The sequence below is a fragment of the Ciconia boyciana genome, chromosome 2 (genome assembly GCF_034638445.1).
Source record: "Ciconia boyciana chromosome 2, ASM3463844v1, whole genome shotgun sequence".
In the NCBI taxonomy this organism is placed as follows: Eukaryota; Metazoa; Chordata; class Aves; order Ciconiiformes; family Ciconiidae; genus Ciconia; species Ciconia boyciana.
Window position 1 is genome coordinate 145,866,390 of NC_132935.1, and position 18,715 is coordinate 145,885,104.

An 18,715-nucleotide genomic window follows, 5' to 3' on the forward strand; every position below is an offset into this window, starting at 1 on the left:
TAGTCTGTAAGTGTAGATGTACGAATAACCTCATTCATCTGGCCAGGTGTTTGAGGCAATGGATGCTCAAAGGATTAATATAAACAGTCCATGACCTGGCCAAGATTTTGCAAAGTCCCTATTGATTTTGGATTCCTCTTTTTTGGCTGCTCAGCTTGGAGTGAATGGAAGAAACTTAGACCTGTTCCACACTTTTTCATATCCAGACACCTTCATAAACCTCAAATTGGACATTCAGAAATTGAGGTGGACATCACCAAAATTTTCAGATTTTTCTCTATGGAGAAAATCTCCATTTGACATAGTTTTGACCATGTCATTCAGGACAGTTTAGAAATTTGAAATTAAAGCACCTTTACTGGGTGGTATTAAGACTTTCATATTAGTGAAATTTATTGTAACATATTACATCAATTAATCAGAGGAGCAGGCTATGAAAAGACAAATCTAATAGTATTGTTTTCCACAGCCTTAAAAAATGAGTGCAACTGTAGTTTGTAAGTTAGTAGGTATGGATCAGATGTACAGCTGCTCAAGTCTTCCTACATGTTGTCAAATTATGTTTGCCCTTTATTTCAAGTGGGAGTTACACTGCTGTGAAGAAAATGAGCACAAAACCACTGAACATATGCCAAATGCCTGAGAAAAAAATGACACTGAAAAATTCAAAGCATGTCCACTCTGTTCTATTGCTTTGAAAACAAGTGGCTCTTGACAACCTATGAAAGATAAGAATGCTATCTTTGTTTTTTGAGATTAAAAAAAGAAGGATTAGTGCAACTTGGACAGTTTATACACTTATAAAGAAGTTTTGTAGAATTATATTCATTCCTGTTTTTTTACTCACTGGAGTAATTGAAAAGGTCTTTTCATTACACTATATTTTCTCATTATTTTCTGTTTCTGAAGACATATGTACTTTTTTCATATTTTTAATTTTTGGGGCAGCATGTAGGGTGATGGGACTCTGCTGGAGGTGAACCCTCAAGAACTGATAAAAATTAAAAATAAATAAAAGCCAGTTCTCAAGGCATACAGAAAATTTACTGTATTGGTACAAGGACTTCAGTTTCCTGAATTTTGTGCCTTGACAATCCTAAGCGTGACATGATTGCAAAACAGGATTCTGGAATCATGACTTCTTAAAGCACTGCTCTGCTGGTCTAATGCCAACAATTATATTACCTTCACATAACTGCTCTGACAACTTCCATTGCTATCTGGGATCTGGAAGTTACTGTGGAAGTTCATCTCCAAGTGTTTGCTTTCATGTGTAATGATGGTCCATGTGCATCTGGTGTTCACGGGAAAGTTTTGAGGCCAATGAGGAGACTTGATCATACCGTTATCTGAATGAATGATTCCACCACATCCTGGAAAAAACAGCAACAGCTGGGAGAAATGTTCAAATATTTCCTGTTGGTGTCAGCTTTGAATAGCTGCTTGCTTCTGTGGCTGCAAGAGTGAGAGAGGAAAGTCCTGACACCCATTCAAATTTCATTTACCCCTCTTCTGCTTAATTTTTCTTCTCCCACCCCTGCAGCAAGGAGGTAGTTACACTCTAGAGAAGGTCTCTCTTTGTACTTCACTTTCTCTTCTTCACAAGCTCCTTCTCCTTGCTAGTCCGTACCTTTTTGCTTTGGTCCATCTATACGCTGCTGACTATTAGGACTATTGCTCACATAGAGAGTAAGGGTCAGAAATACATTAATGAGGACCTTCTCCCGAGACTGTGCAGGTTCCTTCCCACACCCCACAGCATGCACATCATGACTGAGAGCCATTCAGAGAAGCACCCTGGGGAAAAAAAGAATCAATCTACTGCCGAATCCTTGTTTTTGTCACTCTGCAACATGTTAATAATGTAGTTCCACATGTGAATCTACTCAAACTACATCTGTTTACCCAGGGCAAAATGGTGACTTCTCCTCCATCCCAGGCAGCCCTGTGGATCTCAGTGGGATTATGGAAAGGGCTGAAAAACATGCCTTTAAAAATTGTTAACAGATTCATTTATAAGGGGGACTAGCTGGCCATAGCTCTGTGGCAGCTCATGTTCTTATACATAATAAGTTTAGTTAATTTGAAACATACTTGCAAATACCATGCCAAGAATTATTTACTAGGGCTATGCATACAGTACTAGCAACCCATTATTATTTCAGTGCCGATGTAGTAAAAGGATGAATAAAGAGCAAAAAAAGCTTTATAACATTCTACTTTTTTCCTCTTAATTAAAAAATACATATTAGCTTTAAAAGGAAGCTTTTATTTTTCATTCTTCTATGTTAGATAATGGCAATTGCATTTAGAAGGAAATGAGGCCAAGTTTTGCTCACACATACAGAATGTAAACCCAGAGATTCTCAGTGGACAAATGAGAATAAAGGTGAGGAAAGGACACGAGGTATATAAAAGAAGAAATCTCCTTTCACAGAGACAACTATGCACATTGCATATGTATGCTAATGTCTACTACATCATTGAAGAGTGGCCTGCACATGAAATTCCAGTGACAGCAGGGAAACGTGTCAAAAACCTGCTTGTGATAGCAAGCACAGACTATTGATATGTTTAAGAAGGCACTCCATCAACTGACTGTGTGAATACTGCTAGATCATTAACTGATGGAAAGCTGATCAGCATCAGCCAGAAGGTTTGCAGCTGGAGGTGACACTAGGGAACACATTGCCAGCTCTATACTGAGATAGGAAGGCACAATGAATTCTGCCCTGCCACCAGCTGGCACATCTACACTTGCCTTTAGTCACCTCCTGAAGGACAGTGTGCAAATGGTGAGCTACCTTTTTTTTTTTAATCCAGAGATATAATAACTTCAACAGAGGGAAGGTAGCTTTTTAAAATGTACCAATTCAATCCTGCATGTGTACCACCTTCAAAAGTGTACCAACATCTCCACTGAAGTGGAAGAGTTTTAGGCTGTTGTCATATGTGCTCCTTGAGAAGTTCTGTCTGCCACTCTGTTTTGAAACTGACCTCTTTCTAGTTTTAAGTGTTTAAACCAAATCGAACTGTGAAACAATTGTTATTCAAGAAATGAAATGCCTCATAGTCACTGACAATAGATAGCACTGCTGGGAGGATAACGGGCATGGTATCAATTTACAGACAACAAGAAACTGCCAGTGGGAGGCTTAAAAAATACAGAATCAGTCCAAGTTTGATTTCATTGTGTGAGATCAGACAACTCTGGTTTAATACTTGACTTTTTTAGTGCTGGCTTCTCTCAGGAATGCTGAAGATGTTGGCATGTATTTCTTTTGTTCTTTGATGAAAACTTAATTAAGGAGGAGGAATCCTATTTCATTTTGTGGTTGAAAAGTGCTATATAGGCATGATGTACTATGTTAGACCTGACAAAACCAGTATTTTTTCTCTTACCTAGAGATTCTGCTGTCCATGTTGCATAAAAGCCACCTCCTTGAATTGAGTGATCAGAGTTAAAGATGACAACTAGCTTGCTGGAACCAGACCGAATAGTCCCAGGGGATGTGTTTCCACAATACCTTCCTATGATAGGAGACCCAGGAGAGCCACCATTCAGGATAGTAACAGAGTCCCACTTACAAAGCGAATGATTTTCAACGTGGAAGGCTGTAAAAGTAAGCTGCAACACACAAAAGCAACATTCAGGAGCTAACACCAGCCACACCAGCGGAGAGCTTAGAGCAATTCTAGCCATCCCGTAGCCATCCTAGCACAATGATTTCTGTGTATGCTCAGAAATCCGACCCTCACTTCACCTTGATGCTTTCCTGCAAGTATTTCTTGGAGTCTTGCCACTATAAGTAAGAACAGCTACTTAGCATGAAGACAAAAATGGAAGACGAACGCACAGGTTCAAAACTGCATTATTGGGACTTAACCATATGTTTGAACCTAAGTATGTGCTTCAAAACGGTCTTGAATATGCGCAGGTGTTGAACCACTTTCCTGCTCTCAAGGCCTCTGGTCATGAAATTTGAAGTTGCACAGTCAAATATAAGTAGCTATGTAAGCAGAAAGCCTTGGGTTTTTTTCTTCCTATTATTTGAATCAGAATACTTAACAGTTGCTAAAAATAATGCTGGTTTCCATTAAATCTAAGAGAAACAGTTGTATGGTTGGTTCCTGTGGGCCTGGATGCACCACATAAATAGACTGGGCTGGGCAGGCAGCTTCTGACCCTGTCTCCCTCCCGCACTGATGCCATTTGTCCTTGGAGGGATATGCACACGGGTGGGATTTCCAGTGCAAAGATTTAGATTGCTGATCCAGTAGACTACCGGATTTGTTGATGTTGAAATATTGATGTACACTAATGACTGCCTGGCCCTCTTCCAATAAGTTTTTTTTGCCAGTTCTAGGGTTGGGATCTTTGTAGAAAAGTTGAGCAAATACATAGTACTTCTTCCTGTAATTTTTGTGTGTATTCATTTCCAAAAGAACTCTGCCGGAGGCAAAGACCAAATACAAATTTAGCTCAAATGGTTTAAGTTTGGAACTTTACCAGCAACTGAAACTGTCAGCTTTTACTGTAAAAGGTTAGTCTGCCCTCATTGAGGGGGCTGCTACTCATTGAGGGGGCTCCTTTTAAAATAGAAATTTACTTCCATCTGATTAAGATTAGTTATGCTTTAAACAAATTTGCAGATTAAATAGAAATTTTGTGTTCTACTAAAATAATCCTGTATTCCCTGAAGTAAGTACCTAGGCAGTGGTCAGAATATCATGCAGCAGAATAATTAGGACTATGGGTTTGCATTTCTAAGAATACCTTTGTAGCTGTAAACAAGGAAAACATGATAGGGAAATTAGTGAAAGACATTATATATGAAAATATGCAATGTGTTTTTACAAAACTCAGATAATTTTCTAACCTGGACCTCAAATGTCATTGACTGGACCTGTTCTCCAAAGGATCAGTCAAATAATTCAGTGAGTGAAGTTTAGCACTGCTTCATCATAAAGGTGCTTAAATTGGTCTTTCAGCAGTTTGGCTCAAGAAAGCAACACCTCAGGCAGCCTGTTAATAGTTATTGGGAAATAAGAGTAGCATCTCATTGATGTAATTTGTACCAGCAATCATATTATCTTCCAGGCCAATCATTAAGACATGAAAGTAACTTTCTAGTGGCTTGTAACTTTCTGCAGAGATGAAAAAACTTCAGCCTCATGTTTATTCTCATGATAGTGAGAATATCCATGCACATCTAATAACATGAGTTATTTTAGTTTCCTAAACATAGAAAGTCATTGTTTAAAGGAGAAGTCAGTGCTATATTTTGAGGTCAAATTAGACTAGGATCCTTCTGCTTTTCAAAAAGCATAATCTAGTTTGGTTGTGTTATCTTCATTTCCCCCTCTTCCTTAGGTAAGGCTGATGGGGAGATATTTCATTCCTCCACATTTCTGATTTTCCAAATTGTCTCAAACTTGTTCCTCAAGATTCAGAGGGTGCTTCTCACACTGCCAGCTGTGCACATAATCATGGCATTGTGTTACTCACAGTGATGGTTTCACCTTCAGGGGCTTCCAACAACCAGGAGCAGCGATTCAGGTTGCTGTAAGGCTCTGGGTAGTTAGGACTTGAGATAACTCCCCTTTCACCTGACTGTATACCACCACAGGCTGAAGAAAAAAAAGTAACATTTCAATACATTTTAGGAACTGAACACTATAAGCAAATGACTGGAAGATTATTCAGCTTGTAATAGTACTAAAATGTATTTAAGTTGGACTGATATAGGTAAGGATGAACAATTTATCTGAGAAAATCCAAATTTTAAAATCTTTGTCATTGAATAGTGAGTAAACAGATGCAATGACCTTGAAACTTTGCATTTATTCTGATACTTAATATAGCTCTGCTAAACCTTTGCCAGCTGACACTTATAGCTGCCTCTTCCACCTTATCTTCCATTTATTTATCTCAGTCTCCTAAGCAAACCAGTGCCATTCTTGGACCAACACAATCAAGTCAAAAACTTTCTGATGTGTCTAGATAAGCACGAAGGCTAAATTCAGCTGTGACAGGAAGAATAGTTGTGCTGGCATGTAAATGGCAAAGTGGTGTAATTTGCACTGATACAGCTTTAACTGGATTTCAAAATGAGCACAAAGGTTCAAGCAGCAGAATGCATTTCAGCCATGCTAGCACTCTGGAGGCCTATTCAAAGTAAGTAAAACTTGGCTGGTGTTACCTGTAACATCCCTATTCCCAAGAGCAACCAGCTGTTTTGAGTGTTGCACTGCATTGCAAAAACTCAAATGTGGTTCGGGGAATGGGGACACTGAGGCAGAAAATAAATCTAAAACTTCACTTTCTAGCATATGTTTGCTTTAGATGGATATAAATAGTGGCAGGCAGCGTGTAACTTTTGAGGACCTCTTTGAGAGTTGATCCCATAGTGAATACACACTCAGTATCACCAAATGAATGGCAACATTCCTCAGAAGTGCCTCAGTCAGCAAGGGCAACAGTCTATCAAGCCATTTACCTTCAAATGTGTAATGGGCCAAGAATCCTTTATCTTCTGTGTTTTCATCACTTACAAAGTGTACCCAGATCTGGGGGGCAGCTATCACTAGTGGCACAGATGATGCAGCCTGACCACAGAGTCTGGCTATTAGCTCTCCATCAGCATCCCCTGAGTAAAGAAAGAAAAAAAATACACTTTTTGAATTCTAAAAGAGCTACAATATCGTAAAGGAGTACATAGGGCAAACATGCATTTAATTTTGTTTTGACTAGAAAACAGAGAAAAGTACACATCACACTTAATAACTGATTATTTGTTATGGGTATACGTAGAGTGCTGCAGTTGGTTGCTGGGATCTAAATCTTGACAACGAGGAAGTTCTCTCCAAAGCTGTATTAATGATCCTCTTAATATCTTGGGCTCCTTCTCTCCCCTCCCTGCCATCCTGCACACTTTCATTTTGTATGATCCATCAGACCCAAAAACACAGAAAGTACCCCAAAACTGCAGACGTGGGCAGAACAGTGGAAGAGATGGCCCAAGGACCTGATCGCATGGAAGCCTATTTAACCTATGTGTTTGTGACATCCTCATTAAAGTCAACAGAGATTTTGAGTTTTCCGCCATATAGGGATGTGCTTCATCCATGAACAAGCTGTCACTGCTGTATTAATAGTGGGCATCTCTTTCCTAGGGACCCCAACATACTGTTCTCTGTATGGCAAAAAAACGCCAGCATTTGCTCAAATCACTGAAACCTAAAAGGAAAGCACAACACAGGCTGTTGCACTTCTGTGACGCTGAATGTTTGCTCATGCAATGTTTGCCCTTCTACCGGGCTCCATCGCACTGGCAGAAGTGCCAGTTTCTGTTTATTACTGATACATTCTCAGAAGAAGGAAAGTAAGTGTCATAGTGTTCCTCACAACATCCAGGTAATGCCATTCCTAAGTTTGCTTCTCTAATAACAGCAGGCTGCTGGTCTTAAAAGTCTCCATTCAAAAGCAACTCCTAGCTCCATGCAGAGTGGCAGGCTGTTCTTGCAAAGAAGGCAGTAGAGCAGGAGGGAGAAACTTTGGGCACTCTTCAAAGCCCTTTCACAGTTATTCCAAGTAATGTGGCTGAGTAACTTCATCTTTCTGTCATATACAGTGACACAGCCACCATCTGAAATGCCTTGAAGCACAGGGATTAAAGGTAACTTATAATAAAATTCTATTAATGCAAATTACACAGAGAAATGCTAAAACCTGTCTTGTTAACATGCACTAAAAACGATACTCAGCTGTACAAGCAGAAGACGTTCATGATAAATTACAGTTTGGGAAAAAATAGTAATAACTACTTTGAGCATTAAAATGTGAAGTGTACTTTTTTTTTCTTTTTTTTAACTTCTTACAAGGTGATTGACTATGTGACAGATGTGACACAGGTTACTCAGTCTCTACAGTGTGAAAAGTGACACCAATCACTGCTTTCATGAATGGCCAGCTGGCCAGAGATCTAGACTATTGATAAACAGAAAATGTAAGCAGAAAGATTGTGCTGTAAGATTTGGTTCAAACAGAAGCAAATGGTCTGAAAGACAAAATCAAGAGTCTTCCACAAAAGCCAAAAGTTAGGAGTATATTTCACTGTAGCAAAATGCTCAACTGTATTACCATGTACAGACTACATGCATGTGCCTGGTAATTTAATAACTTAATATAAACCCTTACCCTAAGAAATATGAAATATTTATCTATTTAGATTAAATATTTCTCAGTGAATACACAAAGTAAATTCTGCTTTTTGTTTTTTTTCATTCAGTACCATTAAATGTGTTGTATGGGTAACTCAAAAGAATTTTACACATCTCAGCTTGATTTGGGGTCTCTTGGGTAACTTACTGTTGAATTAGACCTTTCCCCAAATTCACATCTGCTCTGTTGAGAGTCTTAAATAGCACCTGCCTGAGTTTAGTGATATTCTGCACTGTTTACATTTCAGTGCTCATTAAATGTTACTGGTCAGCATACACAGCTGAATTAGGGCATCCTGCCTTTGACATGAGACTGGGTGTGAAACTGAAGATCCATTAGTATGGCCAAAATGAACATTGCTATTTAGATGACAAAACTGTGTAGAGCAAAATAAGACTACATTTTTCCTCTCTCCTTTGATTGTATTGCCTGGAGGCCTGAGCTTCACAGTAAAGTGTGAGTAGTGGGAACTGATGAGTAACGGACCAGATGTATTTTATTATTTCTTTCTCTGAGTTCTCTTTCTATTATTTCCCAGCTCCAATGCATACGTGGGAGGGAATTGTTAGGCTATGCAGCTATGCATGCTTTGGCTCTATACAGGACAAACTGATGCTATACAACCAAGAGCTCTTGTTCAAATGAATGCAAATAAGGATGTAACAGATTCCTGCTCTCAAACTGCCCCCCCCACCTTTCAGAAACAATTTCCTGCTAAATTAGAACCTGCTCTCTCTGGGACTCACAGATACAGCCTCTCAGTGAAGAAGACAGCTGGAGCTTTCATACTACACTTGGCATTAGCTGAGTGACTCATGACATTTCCAGTTACTTGTTCTTATGGATAGCTAAAGATGCTCAAATATGCAGAGATATTACTGGTGCATTAATCCTGTGATTGTTTTCCTTTTAAATGCTTTAGTTTGTATTTTGTGATGCAGTCTCACAGGAGATATGGATTTGTTTTTGGAGAATCATCTTATAGAATACAAAAGTGGGGTATGAAGTGGGTATGCAGCGCAGAGGCTATGAATAATTAAAGCATTCTTTACTCCATTCTTGCTGTCCCTGGAGATATTTCAGGAGCAGGGAGAGAATGGGCTGTGGACCACATAAATTGTTTTGATGACTCCAGCTTCTCCTGACTGCCATCTTTCAAGATGAAGTTAAATTTGTATTGTCCCTTGTATTGTCCCTTGTAAAGAGAGAGTCAGGTGTGTATTGCAACCACCAAAACAATTTATCCCCTCAAGATACCTATCCAGTTTTCCATTTTCTCCCCTGACAGAAAGAGTGACAAAATCCATGCATCCATTGCTCTGGCAGTGAAATCCCACTCCTGGTCTAGGAGGCAACATGGAAGGCATGCATGTGAACACTCTCTCAAATGTACAGATCCTACAACAATCACTCTCTGCAAATATATATGAACAAGATTTGGCACAAACACAGTTTCACAACTGGAATCTTGATAGGCTTAATCCATTCTCCTGCTGAACATACAAACCTATTCGTAACTCTAGGTAGTCATACTGGCAGTCCTGGTGATGTTCCAAGTGGAAATCCTCGAAAGAGATATATATGGATGAATTATAGTGGGAGGGGTTTTCAATGGTCCATTCACAGTTCAGGTTACTTGTGTAATTTTTGACACCATCATAACCAGCAGAAGAGAAATTCCCACCTGCATATCCTATCAGGGTTCCACCACAAACTGCAGAAACAAAATATAATTTATTTTAAAATAGTAATAATTCTTGTATGAAGAGAAATCTTGCCCCTGTTTATCCTGATATGTGCATGTCAGCAAGCATATGTACTGATTAGATCAAAACTTTTTCCATCCTCTTCTTTTTTTATAATTTACTGCTGTGTACAAGAGAATTCTTGCCTAGTGTCCCAGAATTTATTGGCGAGTCTTTAAAAACACATGTGTAAAGCAAAGAAATAACAATTATTCATGATATCAAATAAAATATTTCAGCAGCACCATCAATACACCAAGCATTATTTAACATTTTGATAAAATCCCACTGCAGCTCCAGTTCAGTATTGCTCAGCCCTACCCATTTCCTAATTCTAGATTCAAGAGAAGATTTTTCTGGAACATACCCCCAAGAGCACTCATGCTACAGTAGGATGCTTGGGGGGGCGGGAGTGGGGGGAGTTGGAAAATACAAGTTTGAAAGACTCAAGGCTGTAGTAGTAAGGCTCTGCCAGCTTTCTCCTCTCTGGAGGCTGGGCTTGCAAAAGTAGGTTAGCTGCACTCTTTCACAAGCTACAATAAATTAATTACCCCCCTGAGTAATAAGAAAGCACTTGAATTATTCAGGTTGTCTATGGCACTATTTTGGATCTTTTCATGGAATAAGGCCACTTCAGACCGTCTCTTACTCAAGACTAAGTACCAAACCATAAATCAGTAGTGAGAATAAGGACTGTGATCTATAACAGAAGTTGTTCTTTCCATTTGAAGTTTGACATAACAGGCACATGAAGTCCATAACTCCCAGAGATTCCCCATTTTTTCAAGTCCTTTCAACTAATTAAAGACATGTATCTACTCCCATCCAGAGATGTAAGAGAGAAGAAAAGGTATCAGAGATTTGTTTTCTGTTTAGGTTATTTTTTTGACATGTGCCAGTACTTTAGCTATGAAATGACTCACCAAAGATCAATCACTTAATTAAAAAACACATGCTACCTGCATCTTCACTAGATGTGTATGAGACACTGAAGCCTCTGGCTGCATGAGACATATCTGTCACCAAAATGACTTTCATTGTGTTTCCAGAGGATTTCACTTCAGTGCCTGGATTTACCTCACCACACAGCTTGGCCAGCTGGGGAGAGTTCTGTCTGAGGCCATTGTAAACCTGTTGGGTCAAAATAAACTCTTATGAGATCAAAACACAGTCTTAGAGGCATCTCCTGTATCATTTAACAGTGCTTCATATCTTTAATACAAGGTTCATTGATGTCCCTCACAGCAGGTTAGTTCCCAAATCTACTCAAAATCTTGGAACAAACTTGCATTGCCTTGAGTGGATGAGGCCCTGAAGTAATATATAAAAAATACCTTGCTTATTTTGGCAAAACATAAACATATTCCCTCTCCCTCTCTTTTAAAACAAACGAACAAAAAAATCACAAACAGGAATTGAAACAGTTTGATTGGGAAAAATACTGTATTTTAGCTCAATATTTATATCTTCAGTCACTTAATAATGCCAGCTACTGATCATATTAATTCCATTTCAAATGATCGTCTTTGTATTCTTGTTAAAGCCAACATCAGCTTTATCAAAAAACTCCTCCAACATAGTCAGTGCTGGTGGGCATTTTTTATTAATTCAAACATTTCACTTTTTGGTGATCCAGATGTATTTTGCTCAGTTTCTTTCATACAGCCTTTAGCCTAGGAATTAATTTCCTTCTTTCTACTATTATCTCAGCAGTGCAAGTGAGGCAGAAATGATGTTTCCCACTGAGATTTGGAATGTGTTAGAGTTCTGAAGGCACAAAAGCTGGCAGGACAGATCTTCCTTTAAGAGATCGTTACTTCATTAATCTATAAAAAGCCATCTAGCTCCCCATGGTCTGTCTAAAGCATCTGTGAAAGAAAACCAGTGGAAGTTCATCTACAAATCACAAGGGAGAGCTACTTCACCCCCTCACACTTGTGCATGGGCTAGCTTCTTATCATACTAAAGCTAATTCCTGTGTTTGCACTGCTAATCTGAACAAATGGGAAACTAAATTAGATCTCCCATTCCTGCAATTTCATAGAGGAATTATGGTTTTGAGGCATTTGTACATCTGACCAGGTCCAGTTCTGTGTGCCAGGTTTGATTTTTTTTGCACTGCATAACTAAAAATCTAAAATAACCATGATAAAATAACCAAAATCTATCTTTTTGGAGATGGGGAGCGATAAAGAGGTAGAATTTCCCGAGTTTTCCTTATCTTTTTTTCAGAATATGCAAGGTCTGACACAGTAGTAGCCATTTGTTGCTATTTCTGGCCTTTTCCTCTTTCTTTTTTTTTTTTTTTTTAATTGACAACGATAAGTAACAACAGCAGTAACAACCTCCAATGTCAAAAGAGACCTGGAGCTGACTGATGGACTTTGTGTCCACAGAGAAGAGACAGTGAAACCTTTCAAAAATCCCAGAGCTTTTTTCCCTAATTGATAAAGAGCCAATTCCAATGATTTCTTCAAGTCCTTCCCTCTGCCTGGACCATAATTTCAAAATTTCTATACTCTAAAACAAGCAGATGAGTTTAGACACCCTACAGAGCTAACTTTCTCTCATTTATCTGTTTTCCCTGGATTAAATTATAATTTATCTTAAAAACAGATGTAGACCTATAAATGACATTTCAGCTCTATTATGTCCATTAATGCTCCATAAAGGGATTAGGAAGAGCATTTTCTACCTTCACACCTGATACTCACAGCCATGTAATCTGATGAGCACCTCCAGTGTTCTTCAGTTTTCATATCATTAAAGGTTAGAGTGACACGTCGGCCTTCTTCCACTGTGATCCTCCATTCACACACTCGATTATGTGGGTATAGGTTGGGATAGTTTGGTGAAGTAAATGTTCCAACAGGGGCAGTAAAATCCCCACCACATTCTGAAAAATCCAAATATTGGAACACTTCTTAGAGTAAAGCATTGCTTATAGAGTTATAGCAAAAAACCATTAATAATGCAAGAAAAAGAGATCCTGAGAGCTTGATTTGATACGCCTATGCTGTCCATATGTTTGTCTAAACAGCTATGTTTCTGCCCGTCTTTATCACTCAGCCATAAATGTAGTTGAATATGAATTGACCATAGCAGCTCCTTTTGGTCTAATTATTAATATTCCCTTCTCTGAAGGGCTCATGCCGGGCTTCAGAAATCTGAGTGACCCACAGGCTTTGATGTCAAGCAATACAAGCCTCTCACTGTGGCAGGACTGAGACATTTCTGCCTTTCAGATGACTGGGCAGAGCTACACAGAACGAGCAGGGTCTTAGGGTGGGTAATGATGAAGGATGTGTTTTTCCTCTGCTGGTTAACAGAGGTAGAGAAAAAGCTTTCAGGGATTTTAAGCAACACTTTTTTAGTACAGTTATTTTGTGTTTCTCCTATCTTTTTATGAATATCAAATTGTGTTCTGAGGAAAGAACACTAAAGGTCTTGGGTATAGAGTGCATTTTTCTTCTGAGACTAATGGTATAAATTTACTTACATTGGTTTCCTTTTAAAATACAGAGATATAGTTTAATGGAGTGCAGTGGGAGAGTTAGTCCCTTTCCTCACCCTCACAGCCTCCTGCAGAATAGTCTAATCTGTGCATCCACCTGCATTAAATTTTTGCTAATACAGTTTTTCTTCTATGGTTGCATAACAGGGTCCTGCGAGTGGAATAACATTCTTTTGGAGTTTGTTTCCCCCTCTGTTATTTTATTGCAGAAGCAAACATGAAGAATAAGGAAGCTTTCAGCTGAGCTTTTAAATGAGCTGGAAAGAGTTAAGAAGGGTTAGCAGGAGATTTTTCAAGACCAATACCGTAAAGAATTTCTTAAAAAGTAGCCATATTTTGGCAGGACAAACATTGCATGGGCACTACAGAATGTGAAAGAGAAGTGTGAAGCAGGAATAGGTCTATGTCCTTAGTCCTGATCAGAGCAGCTCTTTGAAGTAATTGTGCTCAGGACAAGAGGCACAAATTGAAACACATGAAATTCGTCCTGAACATATGAAAACACTTTTTACTGTGAGGGTTATTGAACACTGGAATAGGTTGTCCAGAGAGGTTTCGGAGTCTCTATCCCTGGAGACATTCAAAACCCGACTGGCCACAGTCCTGGGCAACTTCTTCTACCTGACCCTGCTTGAGAAGGGGGGTTGGACTAGCTCATCTCCAGAGGTCCCTTCCAACCCCAATGGCTCTTCAGTTCTGTGATTCTGCTTAAAAACTATTGGTTAAAAACTATTGGTTTTAGGAATATTCTGTCCCTCTGAGGGGACAGAATAACATAATGTTATTCATGTTATTCATGTTATTCATATTCATTCATGTTATTCATATTATTCATGTTACTTATGTTATTAATACATAACATTTATGTTATTCTGTCCCTCTGAGGGGACAGGATAACATAAAGGAAAATCATACTTCCTCCTCATCAAGAGGGATGTGGGGAGGGTATGTTAGGACATCCCTGAGCTGATTGCTGGAGAGAAAAGGTGTGGAAGACTGTGCTTCATTGTGTGAGACCTACCACTGATGGCAACATCCATTATGGCAGGAGACTGCTTCCTCTCAAACTTTTCAGCTCAGCTAAGTAGTGATCAGAGAGCTCTATTCATACTTCCCCCAGAGTTTAAATTTAAGAGCAAATACACACCACTCCAAGAATAAGTGATCTACAATATATGCTGTACTAGTGCAATTATGGACTGTGATATATGTTGCTTCCCTGAAAGTAACATGCAACCCTAAGAATCCAACCTTCAGTACTGGAATCAAAGCGCAGTCTGAATCCTCGGGCATTGACTGATCCATCAGTGACAAACTTGACATAAGCAAAACTGTCAGAGGTGTCCACAGCATCAGGGAGAGTATTACCACAGTACCTGCCCAACAAATTTCCTGCAAAAATCAAATAGAGAAAGACAATTTTATATCAATATATTATTTATATTTATATTGAAGGATCACTTTCCAATTTAACCAGACAGGCAGGAGTAAATTAGTAAAATCAAGTTATTGTGGGCAAATAGCAGGGGTTTATTTGCCTTACTTTGCTTCAGCAAGCAAGGCAGACAGAAGCAAATACTGTATATTGAAAGGGCTCACTTTGTACCCAAAGGGAAATGCTTTCAGGAACCTCTGGTGAGGTTTCATAGTAGTACTAGGGAAGGGAAGACAAACACTGAAATAATTCTCAGACCAGAAGCGTTGTATTCTCGGATCTCCACAAAGTCATTCGTGCACTTGGAGGAGTTTTGAATGTCTAGGCCTTCTAGTCTGATGGTAAGATAGTGGCCCCTGGGACCCTGCAGAAACCATTCACACAGCAGGTTGTCTTGATAATGAAGCTCAGGATACCCCGTGCTTTCAATGATGCCAGTTTGTCCTATCACTGTCCCACCACAGGGAGCTGCAAAAGGAAGAACATTGCTTCGTTGACTGAAGGACCTCAGAGAGATGACCTTTCTCCTAAACAAGACTTAAAGCTAAGGCATAACTGACTTGTTCTCTAACTGTGGTAATAAAGCAGGAATTGCCTTCCAGTTAAAAATCTTCCACATTCTCCTTCTAATTCAACCAGTCCTAGTTTGTTTTGTTTTCTTTTTGCACACCCTCTTCCATTGCAAGCATCCCTTCCTCTTTGTCATATCTCATTAATTTGAATAAACTCACAGATTTCAATGTCTATATCTAATCTCTACCCATGTCCATATTTACCAAAAAATCTTGGAATGCTGTATCAGATAATTATAAAGAAATTTAGTTTGCTAGATGTGGATCTAAATTTTTTATGACTGACAAAAGTTGACTGCTGGTTTGGGCCTACAGCTACGGTTCAGGCTCCTCTTTCCTGCAGTCCCTTCCTGCTCACATTCCACTCCTTATGATGCTTTGGTAAGGGATCACCGCACAATTCGGGAAACAGCTATTTATTTTTAATTTTCTCTCTCTGAAAACTCATTTCTCAGTGATACCTGCAAACATAAGTTCATAACACTAACGGTTACAGCCAATAATATTCCCAGGTGGAATTTATTGTATTTTACGGTGTATTCTGTGTGTCTGCTAGTTACAATCTTTTCATGGCAGTAACAGTTCTGCTCACGCTGTCTGCTCTTCAGAGTGATTAATGCTTTGTTCCAGGATGACTGGCATACAGCTGAGATACTGTAAATCTGTTATGGATAAATATAAGTTGTGGCTTCATCTACTAACAATATTTTCTTGCAAGTTGCTTCAGTTTTCACATTCAGAAATATAATAGCACACTATATTGGATTAAGTGTTTGAGACGTAACACAATCAGCAAAATTCTGTGTAAAGCAATATAGTCCACTACTTTGCCTTTGAGAAATGAATGGTCCTAGACTTTCCTATATGAGTGACACTAACATAATAGCTGCTATTCTTTGAAGATTATTAACATTATCAAAAAAAAGAGCATATTTCTGAATTTGATCAAAGACTATTTTTTATTTAATTTTAAAACTTTGCTAGTGCTTTCTAATTCTGTTTTTGCAGCTTGAGAGCAAATAATTTTAAAGTATTTCTTTTCCCAGCTGACCAATAATGGTTCTTACTCTTCCTTTTTCAGTCTATTGTTGTGCTGCCCCTGTTTGTCTAGCAGCATTGTTATTATAGATTGATTTACATTTACATAGAGAAGCTCCTAATTTGTTCTTCTCCTGCCAACTCTCAGCTGATCTTTGCATTCCCCTTCAGGATTCTGCTCATGAAAGTAACACTAATTTTGCATGCTGAAAATCAAATCATGTTACGTGACTTCATCCACGTCAACCTTTTTTTGTACTGCCCCTTTGATAATTGTCTTTGACAGTAAGTTATCCAGTCTTTGTTTCCACTGCTGCAGATCTATGAGCACTTTCCTACTCCTATTTCCATAATTTTCACCTCTTGCTAGGTGCAGAACATGCTGATGTTAACCCATATGATGATTCTGATGCCTTAGCTCTAACACTAATTGAAAGAGGCACATATCTGTCAGTCTGCCTCATAGGCATGATTTGAGCCCTATTACAAAAGCCTGACACTTGAGAGCAAAATGTTCTCTAAAATCAGAGAAATTTATAAATGCAAGCATTACCGATGGAGTATTTAGCATTGAATCCCACGTGTGTGGCACTGCTGTCAGACTTGAACCTCAGGTACATGACAGCTCCTGAGGATCTCTGCAAGCCTGGCATCAAACCTCCACACAGCTTGGCAATGATGGGGGCAGTGGAGTCGGCGCCGTTGCGTAGCTCTAGGTAACTGGAAGTGCAGCTAGAAGACAAGAAAATTTTCTATTCAATGTATAGCAGTAATGGTTTGAACTCATTTCAGTACGTGCACAAAGCCATGAAGCTGTAGTGAATTAGATCAGTTTACATGCAGCGTGACCAGGACAGAATCAACAAGTTCATAATCAATGATAGTTATGTAATATTTGAATCAAACGAAGTGCTAGAAACATTGAGAAAGATTCATCCCAAGCCCAGTCTATGATCAGATCAGATCTGACAGAAGCAAGTCCTAGGGAAGGGTATGAACAGCACTGATAAAGTTGTTGTGACCATCTTTAATATGTACTTTTTGGCAGTGTTCAGATTCAGCAGATATTCCATATCAAGTCTCATTGACGACTGTTGAATTAAGGAACAGATATAAAACAGATGAAGGGAGTAAAATTCAAATCTGGGGGCTTACTTAGGGGGGCTTAGAAAGACCCAAAATATCTTAACTAACAGCTTTGCCTTCAGAATGGTGCAGCATCCTGGGAAGCCAGAGATAAAGGACACCTTTGGGATTCTCCATCCTGCATCATTTTTTCTGGACACGGTATCACAGGTGAGGGTCACCTTTGGTGCATAGTGGTCCAGTCCCAAATCAATGAAGTTACATCAGCTTGAAACTAGGCCTTGTTTTGGGCTTCAGGCAGGGGGTGCAAAACATGCAGACCCATTGCAAATCGTCAGACAGGCAGTGGAGGAAGGAGACAAATTGTGGTGGTAATCCATTGGACTTAAAACCACTTGAGAGTCACAATGACTGAAAATCTGAATATGAAAGGACTAGAGGGCACAGATTTTACAGAAAGCACCTTTCTACCATGGATGCTTCCTCTCTGTCTGTTATATTCATTTCTATCATGCACTGCAAAGTCCTAGGAATGTATACCAGTGACTTGATAGTTCCAGTGATCTCTCTCAAAAACTTCCTAATCACTTTTGATTGTAAATCTGGAAGTGCACTCTGGAGGGAATTACAGAAAGTGACAGGGAAAGAAGAATCAGAATAGAGTCTCTGAAGAAACACAGACAAAATAATGTGGATATGTATACTTTGGTGAAGGTTCAATATAAAACTGATCTTCAAATTGCAGCTCTACTGCATGTCCATTAGGAGCAGTTATGGTCCAGACACAGTCAGCACGCAGGGGATAATTGCTCGGGTAGTTGGGGGAAGATGTGTATCCACTGGGGTTGAAATCATTGATATAAATATTCCCTCCACAAGCTGGGAAAGAAAAAATTGCCAATAAAAAACAACAACATGTTAAGGAAATGGGTGAGGCATAAAAAATATGAGTCATCAGTATATTCCAACACAGTTTCCTTTTGGTATCATATAGTTACATCAAAAACAAATGCATTTTACTGCTTACTGTGGGAAAACATTTTAATGCAGTAGAATCCTATGTTCCTGTGCTCCTGCTTACCTAGCCCTTCTCACTTCCAA

The 18,715-nt window shown here is 39.0% G+C and overlaps 1 protein-coding gene across 1 annotated transcript in view; it reads right to left on the reverse strand.

The window, feature by feature from the left end:
- CUBN (cubilin) overlaps window positions 1–18,715 on the reverse strand; it is a 147,601-nt gene that overhangs the window by 31,398 nt on the left and 97,488 nt on the right. The window contains exons 44-54 of the mRNA XM_072854386.1: window positions 18,319–18,493; window positions 17,082–17,260; window positions 15,177–15,386; window positions 14,735–14,875; window positions 12,684–12,865; window positions 10,929–11,100; window positions 9,732–9,938; window positions 6,501–6,650; window positions 5,510–5,631; window positions 3,403–3,628; window positions 1,186–1,373 (exon numbers count right to left, since the gene is read on the reverse strand). Of these exons, the coding sequence (XP_072710487.1) occupies window positions 1,186–1,373; window positions 3,403–3,628; window positions 5,510–5,631; window positions 6,501–6,650; window positions 9,732–9,938; window positions 10,929–11,100; window positions 12,684–12,865; window positions 14,735–14,875; window positions 15,177–15,386; window positions 17,082–17,260; window positions 18,319–18,493 (1,952 nt within the window). The remainder of the gene's footprint in view (window positions 1–1,185; window positions 1,374–3,402; window positions 3,629–5,509; window positions 5,632–6,500; window positions 6,651–9,731; window positions 9,939–10,928; window positions 11,101–12,683; window positions 12,866–14,734; window positions 14,876–15,176; window positions 15,387–17,081; window positions 17,261–18,318; window positions 18,494–18,715) is intronic.